A 25,145-nucleotide genomic window follows, 5' to 3' on the forward strand; every position below is an offset into this window, starting at 1 on the left:
ATCCCGGCAGTGAATTCAAATTTGCGGCGTTACAAAACAAGTACCGAGAAAGATTATCTTTACGAGGACGCGATATCGTTGACTGGTCTCATTGGCTTTTCGTAAAAACATTCTCCATTAGCGTATTTTAAATGTCGGAGATTCTATCTTCGTTAAGAAAATACTCGATGGACGCGATCGCGTTCTTGTAGAATAAAATCGATTTATATCGAAAAAGTGTATGACGATGAAAAAGCAATTATGTATATGTATATGTGTATGTGTATAGATCAGCAAAAAGTATCATAATCAATGTTGCTCTTATAAGTTATCGTTCCCCACTGCTAAGAATGTAATAACACTCTCGCGGCCATGTCGGCGAAGAACCGGCGATCTACGTTTAGCCGAGACGTCAACCCGCAACATGCACGCCGCGCGCTGGACATAACAGTTAAAAATAACGTCAAGGTGCGAAACGCACGATGCCGAGGTTCCGGCTTGTACAGACAAAATTTAAATTTTCTTGAAAGTCTGTATAAAAAAAGATGCTTAAACATGTTTACATTAAAGTTATTATCCAATACGGTACGACTTTCGACATAAGAAAATGTTATATCTCATAGCATCAAGCGTTCAAAAACATTTTTAAATTTAGAAATTAAATAATAACAATTAAATAATAAAATTTAATTCAAATTTTGAAATTTAGTCACATAAAATATCATTCTTGTATAAAAAACGAGAAAATTCGATCTATAATTTACAAGAAAAAGAAATTTAAAGCGCAATTATACAGATTTTTCGTTGTACCCAATTTCTTCGATTATATATATCACTAAAAGCAGTGGAATTGTATATAAACGTACAGCAAAAGAAAAGAATTTTTACAAACAATTAAAAGCTTTTTAAGATACTTCATGTTAGAAATGCTCAGAAATAATTACCAATGAAGATGTTTTGCAATAATAAAATATATAATAATTGTTATCAATATAATCTATACTTCGTGTTATTTCTTTAAAACGAATGAAGAATCAAGAACGGTAAAATTTTGTCGTAAAATTAGGCGTCATATGACAGTGCATATCCGTCTTTATCGGTTCCCTTGAGGAGTAAAGATGTAGGAACTCTTCCCCTCTTCCACGTGTATTCTCGGTAATTGCAATTAAATCTGTCTGTTTGGCTGGGAATCCTTCTGCAACGCGGTTCCCGCGAGTCCTGCAAGGAGATGAAGTTTCCCACGGGCAAAATTTAATATCGCGACCTCGTGATCGCGTTGCCGATAGGATTTCGCGACACTCGCGGCACTTACTATGTTAACGACCGCTTTATGAGTACGATGTGCCAGTTATTAAAAATTTTTTCAAGTTACAGCATACACATGTATAAAACATCCTTTCAAAAGAACGCTTTATGCATAAATATAAATTATAAGTAAAAAAACTTGTAATAAAAATAAATCACATGTAGCAAAAAAGAGAAAATAAAAGAAATATAATTTATAAGATATTTATGTAGAATATAAAACAGCAAAAGTACATTTTAACAGAGTCTTGTTTTGTCTTTCTCTGTCTCTTCCTCCAATATATCAAAATCTCTTCCATTTTTATTCATAAGCCGGTCTTATGTAATCACTGCGCATTACAGGCCGGCAATGACATCATGTCCAGCGTTACAAGCTGAAGTCATCAAGTGCCAACTCTGACCAATACTGGAGATTTTTTTAATGGCCATTTTGTCACGTATGTTCAGCATGACGGCGTGTATACGCAGGTAGATTAAGTTTCTTAGCAAAGCAAACGTACTTGATTTACGTCTAATTGTAAGAATTAAACTCATTGTCAGAATGTAAAGCGTGATGATTATTCCACAATTTATTTTCTCTGATAATTTTTTATATTTTGAAAAATATTTGCAGATTAATTGACGTACGATGAAGATAGTAAAAATATACATATATTTGTAAATGTATTTTGATAATTGTGTAATATATCTCTTATAATAAAATAATATTAGTAAAGTTTCGTAATAATAGATAAAGATTAAAGTTTGATATACTCGAGATATTTAGAACATTTTTAATAAAAATTTTAGTAGAATAAATAGAACAGAAAACAATTGTGTGCTGAAATAACTGGCTTTACGTATAGCTCAAGTATCAAAATTCTGCTTATTCCCTTAAGCAGTTTTGGCCGTGAGCCAAATATAAATAGAATGCGTTAACCGTTCAAGACTGCAAGAAAAACATTGATTGATGCAGAAAAGAGCACGTACTTTAGTGTAATAACTATTAATTAATCGCGGAGATGACTTCTCAGTGTCATATAAATATTTAATCGCAGAAACTTCCGTGATAAGTTTCTTCGGATATTTATACTCCGATTATATACGAATAAAAGCAACGAAAATATTTTTAAAAATTTTATAATTCCTAGAACAGAATTTATATTGCAATAAAAGTAAAACAAAAATGTCTTTTATACAAAATGTATTTTATACAAATAAATTCTTTATTTGACTGCAAAACATTTAATTTGCGAATTTTGTAATATCTGCACATAAACATTAGTGTGATGTCATAAATATCAATAACGCGATCATATCTCTGTGTTTCATACACGCACACAATCTGTTTTATGGGCAAATATTTACTTATAAAGAAAACGTTAACTCCAAATATAAACAATTTTTATATAAGTGTATCCTTATATCTTTAAATATAAATATAAAAATATCAATTATATATGTGTGTATGTGTATATATCTGTATTATAAATCTGCTGCGCGCATAATACATTCGCAACGATTGAATTTACGACATGAATTAACCGGTTGTCCGAACGGTATGTCGCCATGTCCCAATTTTCACTGCAAGCAAGGTAGAATGCAGTTCTGACTCATCCATATCGTCATCATGAAAAGTATACGGGACGAATGTTATTGTATAATGCCCAAAACATCCAAGCGCGATAAAGCGACAAATATCTCATGAACGCGTCCGCGCAGGAGATACGCTTCTTCGCTATGAACGCTCTATCTATGCGAAAATATTTTCTGCTATTCGTTTTACGTCTCTGTAACGATCTAGATCTTCGAGGTCACATCTAAGAAAGTATGTAGGACTTTTAAAAATTATAATATTATTCCAAGAACACTACCATAATTGGCAACGCGATAATCTCATTATTATTCAATAAACGTAATCTAATATATTTGTAACATTGATGAAATTTCAATAAAATTCCAATATTACATTTTTCCGATAAAATTCTATAAACGCACAAATCTAATTCACATTAATATATAATAATAATTTTTTAAATCATTTATATTGCATTAGTGTAATAGATATTAGTCTATTTTTCCTAACTATTCATAGACCGAGATTTGATATCGCGCTTAATTACTGAGACAAGAATGAAATTTATATCTGCGTCGTTATTAACAGCTCTTCGAGCTGTTAACAAACCATATATGCAATGTATTGCCATATATACAAGTGTCAAACAATTGAACCCTGAATCCGTTGTACTATTATATCAGGTTCTAAGGCAATCTCTAATTGTATCTTACGCGACGTAAGCGTTACACTCTAATGCGTCATTCGTTACGGTAAATGAAGCATTGCGGAAATAAATTTTAAGATAATGAAAATGTGCAAAGTAATTTTATAATGTAACGCTGCTATTAATTAATGGTAATCACAATTTTTTGCACCGCCTATGCTTATCTCCACATATGTCGTATATAAAGACAAGAATAGTATAAATTTTTTTAACAAGATTGACATAATAGCAACGGAAAAAATCACTATTACTGAACATTTGTAAGAAATCATCAGAGCTAACACGCACACTACGAAAGATAAAGAAAATTGTATTATTGGACTTGTATTATTTCAAGCGGCAGAATCCCCTTTCCGTTCGCATATTCCACCGTTCTTGATATACGTATATATGTCACCCAATGTTATCCAGTAACGTAATCTCTTTATCGCTACGTCCTTTTCATTGAGGCTTAATTAAATGTACTCTCGGTATGCCGGTGAAGGAAATGAGGACGAGAGGGCCCCTGACTTCTCCGACTGAATGGGGGGCAAGTGGAGAGTATGGTTGAAAGGGTCGAGGTCGTTGGTATTAATGGTATATGCATAGCAGCAATGAACTAAATTTTAGGATCTCGTCATGGATACTTTTATCCAGCGGGAATAGAAACTACAATATATCCTTTCTTTTGCACAATGCTTTACCGTAAAAAAAATTTTATTGCGAATTTCTTTTAGTCTTAACGGATTCGCTACTGTTGTATACTTCATAGGGTATAAAAGCACATAGGTAAACTATAGATACACTGCAAATAAATTCTAAATTTCTTTGTTTTTACTTTTCCTATTGTCATTTAGATAAATATTACAGATGTATTAAATAATAATAAAAATAGGATAATCTATTAGCTGCAGAGATAAAGTTTTGAACAAAATAAATTAAAATAGAATCAATAAAGTTACACAGATAAACACATTCAAATAATTTCTAATAAAATAATATATAATTATATATATATATATAGATATAGATATATGGGACAGGCAAGATGGAGTCTCGGAAGCACGGGTCGATATGAACGCGGTAACGCTATTGCAGCAAACCGCCCCCTATTCGTTTCTCCGTAGTCTCCGTTCGCTCCTCTTACCTTCTTTGCTTGCCTCTTTTTCACATGCACACTATCAATCTCCCTTTATCCCCCTGCCTCTGTCATTGATATCACTATCGACATCGTTTGTTAATCGATACATGTCCAATTTTTTTTAAAACGCACTTTTACTTATAGATAAGTGAAAGCAAGAGGATTGATTACAAACGCGGAAGAAAAGTATATTGTGACTGCAGTGCGACGATGAAAAGATTTTTAATTATTTGATAATCACATATATATTTTCGCTGAGAAAATAGTTTCTATTGTATAAATATAACATTCTAAATAATTTTTTTAAAAATTTTAGTACCTTATAAATATATAAAATCATTGACTGTTAAATCTCTTTAATCCATTGCGATAATATTTATAAGAAATAGCGTCGATAATTTTGATTCGAGCGAGAAAAGCCGGACAAATATATTTAATGAATCTTTGCATTATTAAATGTTCACTGCTTCATCATCGAGATGATTCAATGCTACCTTGACAATATAAAACTCGATTTATATTAACAGCTGACACGGTAACGTTGTAATAAAAATGTCAGATCTTATATATCCGGTAACAACGGCCAGATTGCGAAAACGTTCACATATCGCAAGAAACCAACGCATTGCCGAAATGGACTCGTTCGTGATATTTCGTGTACGAGTATTTTTTATTCTCTGACCTTTCAATTTCTCTAGTGATGATGTAATCTCGCCACGTGCACGTATGCATATAAATAAAAATAATTACGATGTGATCACGGCGAACATACGATGCGTGGAATAAAATTAGCATTAAATATGCGCAAAAAAAACTCGTCGGTATCTATTAATTAATACTGATATTGACTATCTCTCATAACAAATATTGTATAAGTTACATCTGTATTTTCACAGAATGTTTTTCACAGAAACATTGGGTAATATTAGGATTTATTAAGGGTCTTATTTTTCGCTTAATTCGTCTTATCTACAAATGTGAATTCAAGGGAAATAGAGTCGTTATCAAATCGTTATTCATATACATATATGATACGGCAATAAAAAGGCTAGATGTTATACGATCAGATACTTGCATTCCGTCTCAGCGATTTGTCTCTGCAATTATCTGTTTTCTCTGAGTAATGATTTTTACTGGCGTCGCAATTGACATCAATTAATCCGATATAAAGGATGGTATCAACGTAATATGTTACCTATTTTCGAGAAGTATATCTCTTTAATCGTAATTATATTTGATTTCGATTAATTGATTGTTCGTCAGCGCAAAACACGCTATCACTTAATGTTTCAATTGCGTTATATTCCCTTGATATCTTCGCGTGTACGCGTTTAATTCTTTGTGCCCGATATGTTAAGAAAAAGTAAAATTTGATAATATATTTAGCATTCCTTACTAAAGAAACGTTTTTTATATAACTTCAATTTTACATATGATCAGAATATTAAAAGTTTTTACTTTATACTCTTTATTAATTATTCTGATTTTATATTTTATTTGAATAAGAAAGCATAATAACAAATGTAAAAAGTATTAAATCAATGTTTTCAAAAATAATTAATCTAATCGATTCGTAAGGAAAAATATTTCTTCAAAAAATACGTATAAGTGCGTCAAAGAATTTAAAATGGAATGGAAAATTTTATTTATCTCTCTTTAGAAACATAATTAAGACGAAATAAATTATCTTTTACTATTTTGGGGAATTCTAAATTAATCTCTTCATGGTCTTTTTCCACGATACAGCTTTGCTGCAAAATGCATTAGCAGAATGCAGCGAGACAAAAATAACATCATTATTTGGTCATTGGAAAGAGATTTAAAACGTGAAAAAAATAAATTAAAACGGCGGTGAACAAATAAGTTTCTCTCTCACACACACTTTCTCTTTTTCTATTTCCTTCAACGTCCTATTTATTTATGTTATTATAAAAAATAATTAGTCTACGACATCGTGATAATTTTAGCCGGTTATAAATGCACTAGCGATTGATCTAACCCTCCTTGAATCTAATCGATGCAGGTTGTTGCACCAAGTTGTGAACAGTTGTACTTTCGCCTACGATATCGATACACATTTTGGCATTCCCATCATTCCATCGTACCAAAAGCGCAATAACGAGTCCTACTTTATTGCGTATCGTATATCAATTGCATATATGCACATATAATCTATTTTATATACAAATATCTACTAAAAGTTTGGAATGTCATAATGAATGATATTAATGGAATTTTTCAATAAATAAATCAAATATTATGATTGCAAGAATAGTTTCCATCATGCTTCATGTAATATTTTCAAAGTAGGTCAGTATCGATTATATGGAAAGCCAGCGTAAAAGCGTGTGTTATAAAATGTCATGCGAGAATTAGGGCAACAACAAAAACGCTACGTAGCCTATTCTGTACGCTAGATGCTTCTTTTATCCGAATAATTCTTTTGTTCGAACCGAAGCTGATACGTGCACTCTAGTAATCGAGAACAAACGTCTAGTCGGAACTACATATATGTAAATGCGACTAATGCTACGTGTTCTATTTTTCAATCATTTTACATGATGATTTAATAATATTCAAATTCGCTAACAAAGAAATTCGAAAAATAAACTTTTATTAGTAAAATAGAATGGAACAAAAGTAAAGTAAATATGTGAGAATAAATTCTCGAGAATAATTGATTCATTATAGATAAACTTGCAACTTTTAGCGCGTCTTCACGAAAATTATTCTGTATATTATTAACATCCACGGGACACATAATCGCGGACGACGAACGAGTGGACATTCTAATACCAAGTGGCAAGGGTTGCATTAAATTATCTTTCGCTCGCTCATTCTCGAGTTTCCTGCGCACAGGTAATAGGAAGAGAGAAGGGATAAGGTTTTCTTTTTCCAGAATCGGTTGGAAACCGTTAGCATAACGAGTTAACCGCCATATCTCTTCCCCTCTTAGACGAATTAAAGGGCTGAGGCGAACCCTTTTCGATTGCGAAAGCGTGGTGAGACACTCTGGTCCACAGCATTAAAGGGCGGAAAAGGCAAAGAGGGAGAAAGTATCGACAACGCGAGAAGGGCTATAACCCCTGTCGAGTTTACACAGCTCGCTACTTATTGAGTGTGTGTTTAAAAGAGTGAATAAAGAAGTGAACCAGCCGAAATGCACATTCAAGTTATCGCACTTTGTCGACTGCTTCGTTAGGTAATACTTTGAAGTCTGTTAATTGAAGATATTTAATCCGATTAGACATTCATAAGTAAAGCAACGCTCTCAAGTGCATCGATAAAAAGTGAACAAAAATATGTATTAAATGTGGACATTTTTTTGCCAAATATAAATTTTATATTAACAATAAGAGTAAAATTTAATTATATTCTATCTAATTTTGATTTTCATAAATACTAGAAATCTTTATTCTGTAAACTGCTAAGAAAAAATATAATAAGTTATGCATATATATTATTTAATATTTTTAGTTCATTTTGCTTTTTTATAGATAAAATTTCATAGATTCTAGAATTTGTATTTACTGTATTGCTAATGAAAAATCCATTTCTGATCTCTGTATACATAATCAATTACACAGTACTCTCTTAATTCATATAATGTGCCTTGAACACTATATGTCACATATATTCTCTAAAACAGACTAACTTAAATTATTAAGATTATTTGCAGCATTTTCCGGAGCAAGCTCGCTAAATATTCATTCCGACTACTTTCAAAAAGATTTATGTGACATGAGTCAAATTTAGCGCTTAAAGGGTTAAGAGCCCAGCTGCTTCTTCGAAGCTGACACGATTTAATAATTAAATCAAGTCCACATAGTGAGAGTTGTATCGCTGCCCATTGTTAGCGACGAATAACTCTGTCCACCTTCGCTACTTTTAACGACACAATGGCATTTTACGAGATATTATTAAAGTGGATTCATCAATCACGGCAGTTTCCGACATTGCATTTAATGCTCAAGTACTTGTCAAGAGCAGAATGCCAAATTTCTACGGAAGTCATTGTCAACTTGAAATAAATACTCGCTGCAGAATATAATAATAATTAATTTAAACTGCTTTTTAAGCTGACATTTTATAGATAAACATTTTTTTTTTTAATTATAAATTCAATAAGAAACTTGGCAAATATAATAATATACCTTTATTTTAAAATATTGGCTTATTAATTTTCTATAATTGGCAAAATTTGTGTTTTATTTTATATATTTTAAGCATAAAAAAATAGTATTCTTCAATTATTATTAATTATCATCACGCATATTATTAAAGCGTCAATTCTCTCTAGAATTGATAATATATTCTACAAACTTGCTCATTCTTTTCTAAATATTTTTCTAAAATTTGTTTATGTAAAAATAAGTATTTTTATATAAGAAAAAATCTTTATAATCTTAATTATAAAAGAAATGTTGAAAATAATTTGGCATATTTCATAGCTGTTATCCTATTATAATAAATCGACTCGTACGTGCCAGTTGATGCTATAAACCCGATGATTTGTAACGATTTTAAATCAAGACGCATCGAAGTAAAATTTCACGGTGACGCATACGCGCGCGCGTTTGTGGACCGTTCATCTGGCGTAAAGCGTGAAGCCACCTCGCATTCAAGCTTGAACGCCATTGCGGCAGCGTACCGGCGCGAAAACGTTTATTTTCAGTCTACCTTTATAGCAGGCGGAAGGGACGCACATGTACATACACGATATACGTATGTACGTTAGTCGACGGTTTCGCAACGCGCGGTTTCATCCGGCGAGGAATCGACGAATGGAAAATAACGTATTCTCAATAGTCATATAGTTTCAATTGTAAAAACGGCACAATACGATTAATTCGTTAATTGATATACGGGAGATTGTCATTTTAGTTGCTGCATTTATCTGATCGCGCCGCGTGAGTTATGCAAAATATTGTTTAAATGCTTTTATCGAACGTGAAATATTCTATAACTATCTTGGCGCACACTTAATTTAGCATATCTTCTCTTAAAATGCAAAACGATTATTTTTGCTTAAATTACATTCTTACATTTTTGGGGAAGACTTGTTCCAGAGTAAAACCGTTTATCCATTTTTAATGACTTGCTATATCAAATTAGCGGTATGATATTGGATATCTTTTTCAATTATATTTAAGTATTTAGGGTTTTAGGGCATTCTTGGCTAAAGTATTTCACGGAAGAGGGATGACGCATCGCTATAATGAAACGTGCGTGCCTCCATCATGGCGCGCACTGTCTTATTGCGAGCAATCAGAAATGTAACTCATGCACATTGCACTCATGTCAGAATTACATCTTTGCTTTTGTAAACCTCCGTATACACGTAACATCGTTCCCCAAAAGCGCATCGCGAGAACGACGGCGTTGAATGCGAAAAGAATTGCCAAACGTAGTAGTCTAAATCCTGTAATGCGTCGCGGGTGACCTAGATTCGTGATCGCCGCAACATCACCTTCGTGTCCTTTATCGTGCATGCGGACGTCCTAAACAATGAGTATGCGGCTTTAAATTCAACAGTACAGTTTTCTAATGCAATTAGTCCGACTGACATTTTTATGACAAACGTCTCGCAACTCGCGATTTTAATTTCGACGACGAATCCTTCAACGAGAATTCCTGAAGAGAATTTTTAGTTTAAAAATTAGCGTTCTGTTATCTATTCTGGCTGTTTAAATTTTAATTAACAAAAAAGATCTTTCTCTTCTATCGTTTTTCGTAGCAAAAGTTAAATACTCCGAAATTTAGAATCACGAATGTTTTAGAGTCTCCTACATATCTGATGTTCGCGATAAAACACGGCGACCTTGATTTACATGAGGAGAACACGCAACTACCAATCTTTTAGCTGTACCGGCCATTGAGTCTCGGTCAATTAATCAATTCGCTATCTAGCATGACTCAGCTACAAACGCAGTAATGCGACGGAAACATATTTTTATTTATATCAGAGAAACGCTCGAATCTTTCTTTCTCTCCCCAGGATTGGTTAACCGTGGCCTCGAGACACTGTTCAAGGTTCGTTGGCGAGGGTTTATGATGAAATATTATGATGTAATTCTCCGCGAGTCCAGAACATATAGTACACGAAGAGCGATTAAATGTTAGCATATAAAACCGGACGATGAACGCATCGTAAGTCGCGAGTCAATGAAGTCTTAGCGATGTGCGACAAACTGCTGTTGCAGACTTCGAGGAATTTAAGCGATGCTGCAGCGACCGGTTTATATTGCTTATCATCTTGAATATTATACGCCAACATTTTATTTTCGTGTTTCAATCGCCATGATAAAAGTTATATATAAACTTTAATTTAAATGTGAACCTTAAGCTTGTATTTTTTGAAAAAAGATCGTCATATACAAGTGTTAAAAAGAAATTATCATTTATTAGCTATACTACGAAATAAGTATAATCTATTTCGATTATATTTTTACGCGTATTCATCTAATTTATAGATTTCTCTGAGATTCGGCAAGGCGAGAAATGATGATACGTTTGCGGAATTGAAACATCAGCGACATTCATAGCATATGACATCACGAGATCAAGAGAAATGAAATAATTCGTCCCCGAATTACATTTGGTGAACAAAACATGTACCGCTCTGTCATGACACATTTTTAGAGAATAAAGGAATGACTGCTTCCGCACGAGAGTACTCGTTAATTAACGTAAGAGCGACTTGATTTCGTCATAACATAATGACATATATATACATATATATGCCTGAGAAAGTATCATACATTGTAAAAAATATTACAAAATTACAGTATATAAGACTTTACACTTATTATTCGTTAATTTTATATATATTTTTTACAATATAGCTACTTTTCTACCTACGCTTACAAAATATATGTAATTTGATGCAAATATATACGTATATACATATATATGACACGACACGTATCGTAAAATACACGTAATTCTTTGAACATAGTTCTACAAATATATATTTAAGTACAAATGTACTTGTTACAAAAAAATGCCTAAATATAAACGTAGTATCCAAAGTACTGGAAAGATGAGATAGAATTAATACATTATGAAAGAATCAAGTCAAAATAAATTTTATACTTCGAATTAATATAAAAAATTAATTATGACATAGAATCGAATCGTTTATTGATTCGCAGTCTCCTTCTCTAAATCTGTGTCAACCGGTTTCCTACGCCACACACATCCTTAGGTAAGAGATACTTACCTTATCCCCTCAAATTCTGTCACCGTACCAATTTGCTCTCATCTTTCTCGCTTAAAATAAAATATTTGAACCTGTACTACTTTGAAGCTATTGAGATAGTTAATAGTTTTGCATTTTACTTTACTAATATTTTCCACATTGAACACGATTGATTTTAACGATGTAATAATTCACGCGAACGGAAAGAAGTTGCAATTAACGAAACAGTTTGAAACTTTCTATCCGGCAGGCTTTTTTTCCTGTGAGATCACACGCGCTCGCCCGATTTAGAAATTTTTTGCCTCTCTGCCGAAAAGAAGCGGCAAGATCTTCGGTGACGTAAATACGAATACGTGTATCCAATATCTACTTGTGCTGTTGTCTTCGCAGCAGCCTACGTCCTACAGTAACCGTGACCTTTGAGTCGCAACAATCGGTCGGTCAGCTTGTCTTAATGATCGTTTTGCATGCTAATACGCTCGACGTAACGATTTGCGACAAAGGCATTTTTTTGCACTCTTGACGCCTCCTCAGGTGCATCGTAAATAGGACCCCATAAAAATTGCGTGATTCGTAAACAAACGATATTGCGCTATTCCGGTTATGAAATATTCAATAAAACACATTTCGAGTATCCAGTTATTTTAAGTATGATATCGTTTATTATAAAATAAAACTAGGAAATATCTAAATGTATTTATAATTTAAATTTATAGTTTATATTATATCCAAAAGATTTCTGGAAAAGTAAAATGTTATATAATATATAATATATAATGTTATATATATAGCCAAAAAAAGGAAAAACTTTAAATAAAATTTCATTTAAATGAATAACCGTAAGCTTCATTCATGCTACCATTGATATCAACTATGATGCAAAATAAAATAATTTAATGTATCGTTTAAAATCATTGTGCAATGCACCGCTGTTAAAATATTTTTCTTACTAGCGTAAATAAGCCAATAGAGCGTTTGATTTTCATCGATATTATTTTTTTCGTGATACTCAGATATTTAAATAATACCCGAAATAAACTGAGTAATTATCTATTAAATAATGCTAGATACAGCAGTTGCAACTACTATCGTATTTCTCGTAGTTCTCTTTGAAATTGTTAGCAACAAATATTTTAAACAAAATTAACTCGTAAAAAGTATTAAATGCGTGAGTACAATTGTACTCTAAACCCTCTTTTCGTACTTTACTCACGCAATCGAAATTGCGAGCTGACATGCAGCAAAACAGTCAAATACGAGCCCGTATATACTATTATACCATGTATACATACGAAGCCTATTATTTACGATAATACTACCTATTTCCCTTGTCTCGTCGTCAAAAATACATATGTTCGTGACGAACTAATGCGCACACCATGCAGCACTTTAAAAACTTTCGATGTTACGTGGCACAGCAAATTAAAAAAAATATATATATAGTCATATATACAAGTATTCCTACAATCTTAACAATATAACATTTTTTTATGAACTTGATTTTTAACGTTTATTTAACATGCAAAATTATGATAAAACAATATCGCATTACGAAGGATATCTTTTGCAATGTATAAATTAGTGAAATGAGGAGATAAGTATGCAGCATAAAATAACGGTAAGTTTCCCATGTATTATAGATAAAATTGAAGCACTGAGAATGAAATAAGCCTAAGTAACTTTATTGTCTATTTCACCATACTTCTAAAAACATTTTTTTATCAAAAGAAAAAAAAAAGCTTTTAACTATTATACATTACATATACTCTTTATTTTTTTCTCCTATATTTACTGTCTGTGCATTAGGATGAAACAAATATGTACCCAAATATTAAAAAAATATAGTGGAATTTACAGGGAAACAAATCAAACATTGCATTTATTTAAAACTAACGTTGATTAAATAAATTTTGTTCTTCTACTTATGTCATTTTAAGAGAATATAAAGAAAAGACGTGAAATCATCAAATCAAGCTTGTTTAATTGACAGAATCGATCCTTTCCCTCCCCCTTAATACGCTAAGATTTATACTCTCGCTGCTTTTATATATATATATATATATAGACTAACGAAAAATTTATCGCAAACTCACCTGTTTTCCGGCGCGTGGTAATGTTTCCACATTAGTACCGCCGACGACGGGTGCCTTCTCCGGTCCGCCGTTCTGCTGGCTGACGTTTATGTTGGCGTTAACATTGGCGTTAACATTATTAGCGTTGTCGGTGACGTTTGCGTTCATGTTTGCTCCAGTTGTAACATCGCCGGCGCCGCTACCGCGCTTTCCGTCCTCGCCCGTCATCCTTTGGCCGTTCTGTCGATTCACCCTCTCGTGTCACACCCTCGTCGCAGCCGCCGCTGCCGCCGCCCCCGTCACCACCGCCGTCGTCGCCGTTCTTGTTTCTCCCACCCCGTTGATACTTCCGCTTTCTCTCGTTAATTTTTCACGTCGGTCCACGGTGCGGTATCCCGATATCTGTACGACCGATCGAATCGATCAAAGACAAGCGTGGATCAGAATGCAACGATTGACGCTTAATCTCGATAAAACGCAATTTATTTCAGCCCCTAAATTCCCGTGGGGTTTCGTTTCGCGAGATACAAAACCGAAACTTATTGATAGAGCAATCTTGATTTATTAACAGACAGTAAACGAAATATAGATATCTCGTTCGGAATCTTACTACCAATGGATCTCTCCCTCTCTCTCTTTCTCTCTCTCTCTCTCTATCTTTTCATACAATATAATTTGTAAAGTTTATCTTAAACATAACTTAATATTTAAAATAGACGTAAAATTATAGATTTAAAACCATTTTAATTCTGAATGCATAATTATTAAAAAATAAGAATTTCTTTAAAAATGAAGGATAGAATATAAGAACGCGTTTCATCAGGCAACGATGGCCAAGTTAGTTTGGTTGTTTCTCGAGGAGAACGCTATTTTTAGTCTACGAAACGATACGGGTGGTATAACCGTACATGACAAAACGATCCAAGTACATTGCGATCGTCGTGCTATCGTTCGCTATTCGCCGAGGAAAAAGATCGATGTAGCGAATTTTGCTCAAAGTGCAATCCTCTATCGTTAACATTATCAAACAACACAAAAATCCGAAAGTACGTTTCGAAGATGTGACGTCTTTTAGATGTCTCGACAACAGAGATTTAGACATTCATGTCTTGTATAGGATACACCTTTTTTAGAATACTATATATGTCACAACTCTTTCTTTCTTTCAAAGGTTTTTTTTTTTTTTTTAAAGCTAGTCGCGTTCTAGTAATTATCATTTTGAACGTAATAACGACAATAGCGAAGACCGAGCTTTCCGAGCTTTTGGGCGGGAACGTGAGATACCTTTATCCAGAATCGCGAGCGCTTCGACAAGAACTGAAGAACAAACGAGAAGCCAACTTCATATCGACGATGATGACATCCGTTGTCGCATGCGAATATTCACTGGAGGAAAATAACGAACGATCACACAGCTGGCGATCTGCGGGAATCCGAGAAAATGTACGAGCGAGCCTAAGCCCGCACACACAACGCACGGCACACAGTCGACGGTAGAAGCACGGGGAAAATCGATTCGAGCGTGTCCGTTCGAGCACTGCGCGTTTCTCGGAGCCGCAGCGATAAAAGCTGTCGCGCGCGCGATCTTCCGGCTTTACAACTGAATATTCAAGAATCGAATCTCGGCATCCAAAAATGCAAAATTATTTCGCGAATCTAGAAAACGACTCCTTCTTTTGTTCGCGGATTGATTTAATCCCGTTCCATTCGCTTCGCACATTATTTACTACGTTTTTAATTTAAATGGTCACCGGTATGTCTTAATCTGGTAAAAATATTACTTTAGAATATTTTAGAGACGATACAATGATTGTCGCATTGTAAAAATAAAGAAAAAGCAGAATTAAAAAAAATGACGATAACATATATAACTCGAGGCATCTCTTTATATAATTCATAATTTAAAGGTAAGATTAATTTGGAAAGTTAAAAATAATTGATTTAAATATAAAAGAAGAGAATTTTTAATTACAGTTGAATATTTCACAAAACGTTATTGGAAAAATTGATGTTCGTCGTAGCAAATATTCTATCATGCAATTGATATGGCGGAATAAATTCCTTAATGACAGTAATTTATAGATGCTGCGAATTATCGAGATCGAACCGGATTGCGATCGGTCGTCCAGTAGGAAACGGGAAAGCTAGTAAACGCGCAGAAAACGCGATAATATACATCATACATTCCGCGAGCGTCCGCAATTATTAAACCAGAATTCCGTTGTCGTTTATACGCGCATGCACACATATACAAATGTATATATACTATACATATACGTACTGGCGTCAACGGTACCCGATCTGGTTCTTCGCGTACGATCGATCTCTCGAACTCTTTTTCCCGGCATTTCAGAGCCGAGTTTGCCGCGGTTCGATGATGCGCGGCGCCTCGAATCCGCACGATTATCGAACGATTACGTACATTCGAACGCTACCCTCCGCGCGAGCGAGTATAGAAAGAATAGAGAGAAAGAGAGAGGGAGAGAGAGAGAGAAAGAGAAAGAAGGCACTAACCAGAATTACACGCAGGGTTGCGCACAGCGGATACCCTCAAGTCCGCTTGTATGAGAACCACCACGGTAGTATTTAACGAGACACTTTTCCCATCGAGCGCTTCCTTCCCCACTTGTCAAATCACACGGCGGCGCGCCATCATTTCTCGTTGTGCTGTCGCTGTTCTCGTTGTCGCGTTTTGCTCCCTCACATCGACCGGCCGTCGCGGACCGCGCGCGCGCGCACATACACGTATATAACTCGCGTCTCCGCGAATCGCGCGACGAAAAAGGTACTGAGCGTAATGCAACCACCCTCTCCGACACTCCGCACGGCTTTGATCACTGCGCACGTCTGCGCCGCAGTCAATGGCGGACACCGCACTAGATCGCGACATCTACCAGCCGCGCCGCATACTACTAGTCATTTCCAATTTTTCAAACCGCCGAATTCTCGCGGCCAATATATAGGGTGACGAAAATATCTATTCTCATCTGACAAAAAAAATGTTGGAATACTTTTCGTTTTAAAGTAAATATATGTATATAACATGTGGTTTTTATATATCAAGATTATGTTTCTTTGGTTAATTATGATTTTCATATAAACAACAAATTTATAAATAGATGGTATACTTAGTAACACAAATAACACGTTTCCGAAACACTTTCTGTAAGGATGTTGTATTAAATGTGTTGATAATTTTATAGATATAATTCAAACATCTAATAATTTAAAATTTTAATAAAAGCGAGATAGCAGATTCTCTCTCTCGTCAAATATATGTATATAAAGCAATTCTGTTAGATAAATAATTAACGAATATGCAATTTTAAAATGTTTCGACTAAGATAAAGAAATAAAATTAAGTTATTGCAGTAAATAGATTGTCGAATTTGATTGTTTATAATTACATGTTATTTATGAGTATTGTTGTAAAACGTACAAATTTGCAAATAAGTTTTTTTTATACTGATAATTGATTTTAACATTATTATAATTCCAAATGAAATACCATATTTATCATATGACGTATAAAATCGCCGCCAATTTAAAAAAACACAAATGTTAGCGGATTAATAAAATATGACTATATCTTTCACATTAATCAGTTACATACCACGAAAATGGGAAACAGTTAAAATTTAACAATACATACATATCATAAAAATATATACATATGTTCAAAGTAAAAAATTTATATCGTTTAATTTCCACGTATTATAAAATTAATTTCATTATCATGATATTGTTACGTATGATGCAATATAAATTCGATGCACAGATCTTAAAAAAGAATACACATATATGTATATAATAACATATGATACCTTTTGTGTACCAAGATTATGTTCCTTTGGTTTATTATGATTTTCATGTAAATAACAAGTTTAAAAATAAACGATATACTATTGATACAAATAACATGTTTTCAAAACACTTGTTCCTAAGAGTGTTATTAAACATGAGTTGGTAATGATATTTTTTGTTGTTGCTTACTCATCTCTACATCAATAATGAAAATACAACATTAATATTAATATGCATTCAACGCAAATATCACATACGTCCAATGCTCTATTATCTTTGAATAAAGATAGGATATACATCATTTATACAAAGATCCTGTATTCTTAAATTTTGTACAATTTTATAGAAGATATTAATATCAGTAAATTTAGTTGAAATATCATTTGTGTAAATTAATATCTTGTAAAACAATAACTGTAATTAACAGATAATATAGAAAGAATACTAAAAGCGTTCAACACAAAAAAAAAACAACTTTAATCATTGATATAAAACAGATATATCTATGAAAAATTTTGTTTTAAGAAAAAATTTAGTTTGCAAGATTTATAAGATATTAATGCTACACAGACGATACAATAGACACATGTGAGAATGTAATAGAACGCGAAAATATTTGTTCATAATCGGTTTATATATTATATAGAACATTATGGAACATATGACAAGAGAGAGTTACAGGTGGTTTTACAAAGCATCACCCATGTCTTATACATAAAAATAATGGAACATGTATTCATTTTTATTTCACATGTATTTATGCGCAATAATCGGTATGCGCATGTTAGCTATACAACAAAATCGAATTATACAAAGGTTTGCTCTATATATTAATAGCAAACCTAATTATAATGCATCAAAACTACCTGCACATCTGTATTAAATTATAAATAATTTGCAATGTAAAAGATTTTTAATTATATCTGATATTAATTCTCACATTAATCTGTTTTATGTTTATATATATACTACTATTCTTAAACAAATATATTATTAATGATGCGCTACTGTATTTCTATTTTTCACTCCTTGTATGCCACTATTACATCCATCCACCTTTGCATGTTTCTCGAGTTGTTTCTTAGTGAAGAAACGCGTACCACAGACATTACACTTTAATTTAGACTGTGTACCATGATGTATCATGGTGTGGAACTCTATACCTGTTTTGTTAGAAAACACTTTACCACAAAAATAACAAGCGTTATGTTTATGCGTAGACATGTGAGTGCGAAAACTTCGTACTTTTACAGATTTTAAACATATGGTACAAGTTACTAGATTATCAGTCTTTGGATGTAATCTAGACTTATAGTTATGATAAGAAAGATTCTTTCCATTCGTATAAGCTTTTTTACATTTATGACAGGGATAACCAAAACCTAAATGATAACCTTCGTGTAAGGCTTTAACTTTAATAGAAATTTTTTCATCACAAAATCTGCAAGACATATTGTTATGCTCTAAACTAATATGTTGTAATCGCGCTTTATCGCTTAGAAATCGTTTGATACATAGGTAACAATGATACGCATTATCAAAATGTTTGACTCTCATATGCTTATCATATTCATTGAAATTATGTAAAACATCTTCACAATGGAAACATAATAACTGTAGTGAAAATTCATCAAATGGTCTCCCCTCTTTAACAGTACACTGATGATTATAGTATGAATTAATTGTGTCAAACTGTTCGTTACAATATCCACATACCGATAATGGATCAAATTTCGTCATACAAACCTCCATTCCATTGTTCAAATGATCAAACTTCTTTTCATCATTTCGACGTCGTTTATTTGAAGATCGTAACTTTCTTTTCTTTTCCTGATGTATTTTCTGACTTTTAATCTGGCTATCCTGACATATTTCCCGATCTTCAACCTGGCTGTTTTCCTGACTTCCATTTTTTACTGCACTCTTAGATTTATGTGCAAAAATGTCTAGAACGTCTTGACATATTCGTTTTGATGTACCGATTTTATCAGAAACTTGTTCATTTTTCAAATTTTTTACATCATTCTGCTCCTTTGACATATACCTTTTATTATCTTGTTGTGTAACCATTTTCTTTGATGTATTATTTTTATCAAATTCAATTTGTATATCATCTTCGATATCGATAATTACATCTTCATCTGCAACATGTAACTTCAAAAAGCTATGATCTTTACTGTAATTAAATAATTCAGATTTATCTGATTCTTTTTGTTTAGCGCATAAATTAACAGACTCTTTGGTAGTATGATCAGATGTGTTAGATATAGACAAATTATTTTCTTTGAAATGGATGTCAGATTTTTGGAGTTTACTTTCATTATTATCTTTTCCAACAATCTTATAGGAATCATTTAGTTTCTTTATCGTTATGTTAATACCAATTCCAGAATCACTACTGACACTTGTATATTGCGACATAGTATCTTCCTGTTTATATAACTCACAGCTTTTTTTATGAATGAACAAGGTATGAGGATTTCGAAATGATCTTCCGCATATACAAGTAGTTTCATTGCTCTTGTCTATTTTTCCATTGTATTGAACTGTTTGATTAATCTTGGAAATTTTGCCATTTTGTACATCATTGATGCTATTGCTAGTATTTTCTGCAGTTGTATCAGTTGACATTGTGGAAGACAGCAATAATTTGTATTTCTTATTAAATGGTGAATTATGATATCTACATTTGACATTGTGAATATTTTCTTTAGTTTCTCCACGAAAAATGTGATTGCGTCTATGTTTGTACAAACTACGATCAGATGCATATATTCCTAAACAAATGTCGCATTGATATGATGTACGATTGTTGTGTCTGGTATGAATAAAAGATGCTTGTTTCTGTGTTACAGCAGGCCCATGTCGAGTAAATACATAACGCTCGTTGTTCAACTTGAATCTTTTCTTAGCATTTACATAAGATAATGTATACTTTCGTTTTTTCTTAACTTGAGATGTTTTATGAGTATCAGCTTCATTATCCATTATGCGAAAACCATCTTGCATATTCATCTTAGCAGATTGTGGAGATTTCTGGGTGGAAATATTTTCTAATGTAGGTTTCTTATCCTCAGATGATGTTCCATTCTCAATTAATAATGAAGATTCTAGTTGTTCTACTACACTTGAAGAACCACCAATTTTATGATAATAAATTAAATGTTTCCTTATAGATGTTACTTTCTGTTGACACAATGTGCATTTGACAAATTTCCTTAACACTGTAGATCGTAAAGCAACAGTTTTAGCATTTACAAATTTTGTCTTTGGATGTGAAGCTTTGTCATTAAGATTTTCAAAATCACTACCTTCTTTATTAAGTGAAGTAACTAGATTGACTTTGTTGAAATTCTTTTTGTTAGATAATAGTGAAGTATTTCTGGGACGTCTACCTTTGATGAGTAATGGTATAGTAATTCCATGTACTCTTTCCGAATGCTTTCTTAAGGATCGTCTTTCCAAGTATTGCTTACCACATATAGTGCAAGGATATAATTTTTTTGTTTTTTGGACAGAAAACTTGAAAGGTAATGGCACTGTATTATGATTTCTCAATGCAGGTTGATCCATGATAGGTGATACAGATTGTTTGGCATTATCTGAATATTGTACTTCTTCCTTTTTACTTTCTTCATTGTCATCATTGACTGGTTTCTCAGTTTGTATAATCTTTATCATTTGTAATGTTTGCCAAATTTTATCACATCTTTCTAACAAAACAATTGGATTTTTTATCGTAGGTACAGATACTGGAGTGTACAATGTTGAGGTTGAGGGTTCATCCTATAATAAAAAATAAAATACATTATTTCTAAATAATTTTTATATTTTAATATAAAACTAAACAAAAAAAAGACTCAGCGTATAAAATTATAATTATAATTATATAACATGAGATTCTACAACAAAACAAAATTTATATATGAAACATATAACCTAAAAATGTGATCTGAATTTTCCTAGTAAAGAAACTAGTAGTAACCACAACTAATTTTTCATTTATTGGAAAATGATCGGCTATGCAACATGCATGATAATAACATTTAAACATGTAGCAACGCAAAGTACCAGTATATCTAACCAAAATGGTCAATCAACGCAACATGAAAAGCGCGGTAAAGTATGGCTACCAATTTCGGCAAAAGTAGCATTTTCACACAAGTACTCTTTTCCAAAGATATAATAAATATTTTAAAAATTGAATAATATTTCGATTTCGATGCAGATATGGCGTATATAAGTGATAAAGCTCTAATCTATATAATATAATATCACACAAAATACTTTCAACTTACAAACACCGATAGGTCCTCGTCGGTCGAGTTAGGTAGATTGGAACATGGTTCTGGTTTGCACTGAATTTCAAAATCGGTGAGAAGAGGTGATACTAGTGATGCTGTGTAATCACTATCGTCATTCTTATCTCCGTAGACGGTGGTGATGTTGTCGGCCATCTCGAGATAGGGTACAATCTGTGGAGAGATGTTTTGGGTTTGAGTACTCCAACAAGCACGTTGGCAATGCTATCTATTTGCGAGCCTCTGCTTGCTCCTGCCTGAGCGTCTTCTCATCTACTAAAAACCCTGAATGCCCCTTTCTCTGTACCTTTCTTTTTCCGTATCTCTTTACGATCGCTACGATATCTTGCGATATCTCTCTCTTTCCGTCGCGTTATGACCCTACGTAACGTATCTCATCCGCATTGGACAAAGAGGAACACATTTGTGCTGAACATTTTAACCCTGCCTAACGCCCAACCTCGACCCTCGACCATTGACACGGTGGTCACTGGTGAACTGGTGGTAATGCTGGACAGTGCTGGATGTGGTACTGGCCCAAAGGGCGCCCCATAGCATTACATAGCAATTGGGCCTGTTAGCTTCGACTACACACATACTTTCGCTCAGCTTATGCTTTAGTATCAAATATATTTATGCTTTAATGGGGAAAGAAAGATAAAAGCAGCATGTAGAACGTTGAAATACAGACTTATTGGTATAAATTAATAAGGTTAATTAATTAATTGACATCTATAATGTCAATCAATTGCTTACAAAGGCCGGTTAATTATTCTTTATAAAAAATTTCTTTAATATATCTCTAATTTCCATATATTGGTATAGTATGTACATATATATCCCGATGTCGATGGATTATGGCATAATCAATAATTATCAAACTTCATTTTAGGAAAAAGCGGAAATTAAGATGTTATAAGACTATCATCGGAATGAGCAGAGTAAGGTTTACTTAAAAGCATAATAATTTCTGCAATTTTACCATATATCTTAATTGACGCGTACATAGTTTACATGTCCTAAAAGCCAACCCAGGTAGCAAAAGTAGTCATTTTGACGTCAAATTAGGTCAAAATGATGTCAAAAAGACTACTTTTGCTACCTGGGAAATATCAAATCGTCATATAAATGATTTTATAAAATGTGGATGTAATATGATTTTTTCAGATTTCTGTTATAAAATATTAACGAAACATCAAATAAGAAAATTGAGATTGTCGTTATTCACACATTAGAATCGTATGATTGTAGTCGACATATCTAGCGAATCTTGGATTTTCGTACGCTACAGTTACGTGCTGACGTGGTTACCGAATATTGATTTAAGAGAAGACACTTCATGCAGAAAAGAGACACTATATGCTATTACATAGACAATCAATAAAAAGTTTAACAAAAATGCAATTCAATCTGACAAAGTTGTAGATATATTTTAGTAAGATTTCCAAAGAGAAGCTGTTAAGAACACAATTTCGACCTGATTGGCTTAATCCTTCATTAAGTGTAACTTTTCCTTATTTCCTTAGTTTCAATTACTTAATTGTCATATAAATTGTGTCATCATGCGGATTTTTCATAATTTGCTTAACAATGTTTAACAACAAGTAAGCAAAATTTATTTATCGAAAATTTACTTACACAGGCAACATGGTCCCATGTTTAAACTAGGCAATACATTGTTAATTAAATAGTTATGTATTGCAAATATGTAAAAATTTCTAAAAATCTATAGTTTTATTATAACATGTTATTAAATACCATCCAAATAGAATTATTAGAGATATATTCTTGTTTGACTAATACTGCTACTAATATATTAATATTGACGCGGGATAAAACTAAGATATTGATGGATCTGCGAGAGTATATATATATATTGTAAATAGTTTTGAATATATATTTCGTCAGACACAAGCAAATTATGTGAACATTACAAAAAAAATTATGTAAACATTACAAATGTTCTCATCTAAATCGTTTTCTATTTTTGTCAAAATATAGACATTAAAAAACATTTTAGTTTATGATTGGCAAATTTTTAAGAAGTAATGGGCATTTACAGTTATTGTTCCGCCACTGTATGCTACTATGTGATTGGATGATACAGACTCGAGAATCTTGGGCGAGTCCATATTTGGAGATAAGCTAAAATTTTCGTAGAATTTTATCTATATTTTACTTTATTTTCTATGTGCTATCTATATACGTATTTGTAACCAGCCTTTTCCTGTGCAATATGATTTATTTCTAAGAACGCAATCAGCTATTCTACGTAACATAACCCAACCACACACGTATCCACGATATTGTAGCCTCTACAAAACTTGGGATTTGTATAATATGTATACAAACTGCGTCCTATCATGTAATTCGATTCTGTACTGATAGTGTGTATTCATGATTTATCGCAAAACCTGATTACCTGATACTTTGATGAGCCACGATTGATCCAGTACGCCGTTGTATAACGTAGACAGACTGCACCACCGGATTCTGAATGAAGCGTCGGTATCCGTTGTCTTCACAGACTCATGCGCACTATAGACAAATTCTTGGAAGATAAAGATAATGTGTAGCTAAGTAGAATAGCTTGAAATATTAATATTCGAGGAGTATAAGAGAGAAAGATGACGAGAGAATTGCGAACGTTGCGTTTTCAACCATTCTGGACGAGTCCACTTTCACATGTGGCACATAGCAGCTCAAGCAGCTTTGTTTCGACCAGCTACGATTTAGGGTCTATAGAATTAGTACCTGAAAAACTGGCGAGTTGGGCGATTTTCTAGAGCGCCAAGTACTTCACTACCCAAAAAGTTTATTAAATTATCAATTAATTGAATTCTGCCGATAGCAATATATAAACAATGGTTGAGAAAAACGCATCTCTTCAAGCTCTACTCAGTCCTTTCTGGCACTTTGTGTCAATAAGTGTACAAATGTTAACAAGGTCTATGATGGGCAATAAATGGCTTGTAGCACCTTTATCATCGACGGTTATACGATCGATCACAAAAATGTAATAGTTCATAAATCCTAGACACATGCAAAATATTATAAGTAATTCTCATTACATTTTATACCAACTAATATTCTGCCGCGAAC

At 33.0% G+C, this 25,145-nt stretch overlaps 2 protein-coding genes across 4 annotated transcripts in view; both read right to left on the reverse strand.

The window, feature by feature from the left end:
• LOC115238234 (ankyrin-2-like) overlaps nt 1-16,774 on the reverse strand; it is a 75,520-nt gene extending 58,746 nt beyond the window's left edge. The window contains 2 exon segments of the mRNA XM_029811864.1: nt 13,960-14,340; nt 16,453-16,774. Coding sequence (XP_029667724.1) covers nt 13,960-14,166 — 207 coding nt within the window. The 5' untranslated portion in view covers nt 14,167-14,340; nt 16,453-16,774.
• Nucleotides 16,775-17,504: 730 nt separating this feature from the next.
• LOC115238227 (zinc finger protein 62 homolog) lies at nt 17,505-24,757 on the reverse strand. 3 transcript variants are annotated; one of them, XM_029811851.1, is made up of 3 exons: nt 24,466-24,757; nt 22,041-22,217; nt 17,505-21,528 (listed from the first exon to the last, which is right to left on the reverse strand). In XM_029811851.1, the coding sequence occupies exons 2-3, from the start codon at nt 22,197-22,199 to the stop codon at nt 18,736-18,738; spliced, it is 2,952 nt and encodes a 983-aa protein (XP_029667711.1). In that variant the 5' UTR covers nt 22,200-22,217; nt 24,466-24,757; the 3' UTR covers nt 17,505-18,735. The 3 variants fall into 3 exon arrangements, with proteins under 3 accessions (XP_029667711.1, XP_029667712.1, XP_029667713.1); XM_029811852.1 differs by lacking the exon at nt 24,466-24,757 and adding an exon at nt 22,351-22,524; XM_029811853.1 differs by lacking the exons at nt 22,041-22,217; nt 24,466-24,757 and adding an exon at nt 21,814-21,956.
• Nucleotides 24,758-25,145: the final 388 nt, after the last annotated feature.

The sequence above is a fragment of the Formica exsecta genome, unplaced genomic scaffold, assembly GCF_003651465.1.
Source record: "Formica exsecta isolate Colony F162 unplaced genomic scaffold, ASM365146v1 scaffold33, whole genome shotgun sequence".
NCBI lineage: Eukaryota > Metazoa > Arthropoda > Insecta > Hymenoptera > Formicidae > Formica > Formica exsecta.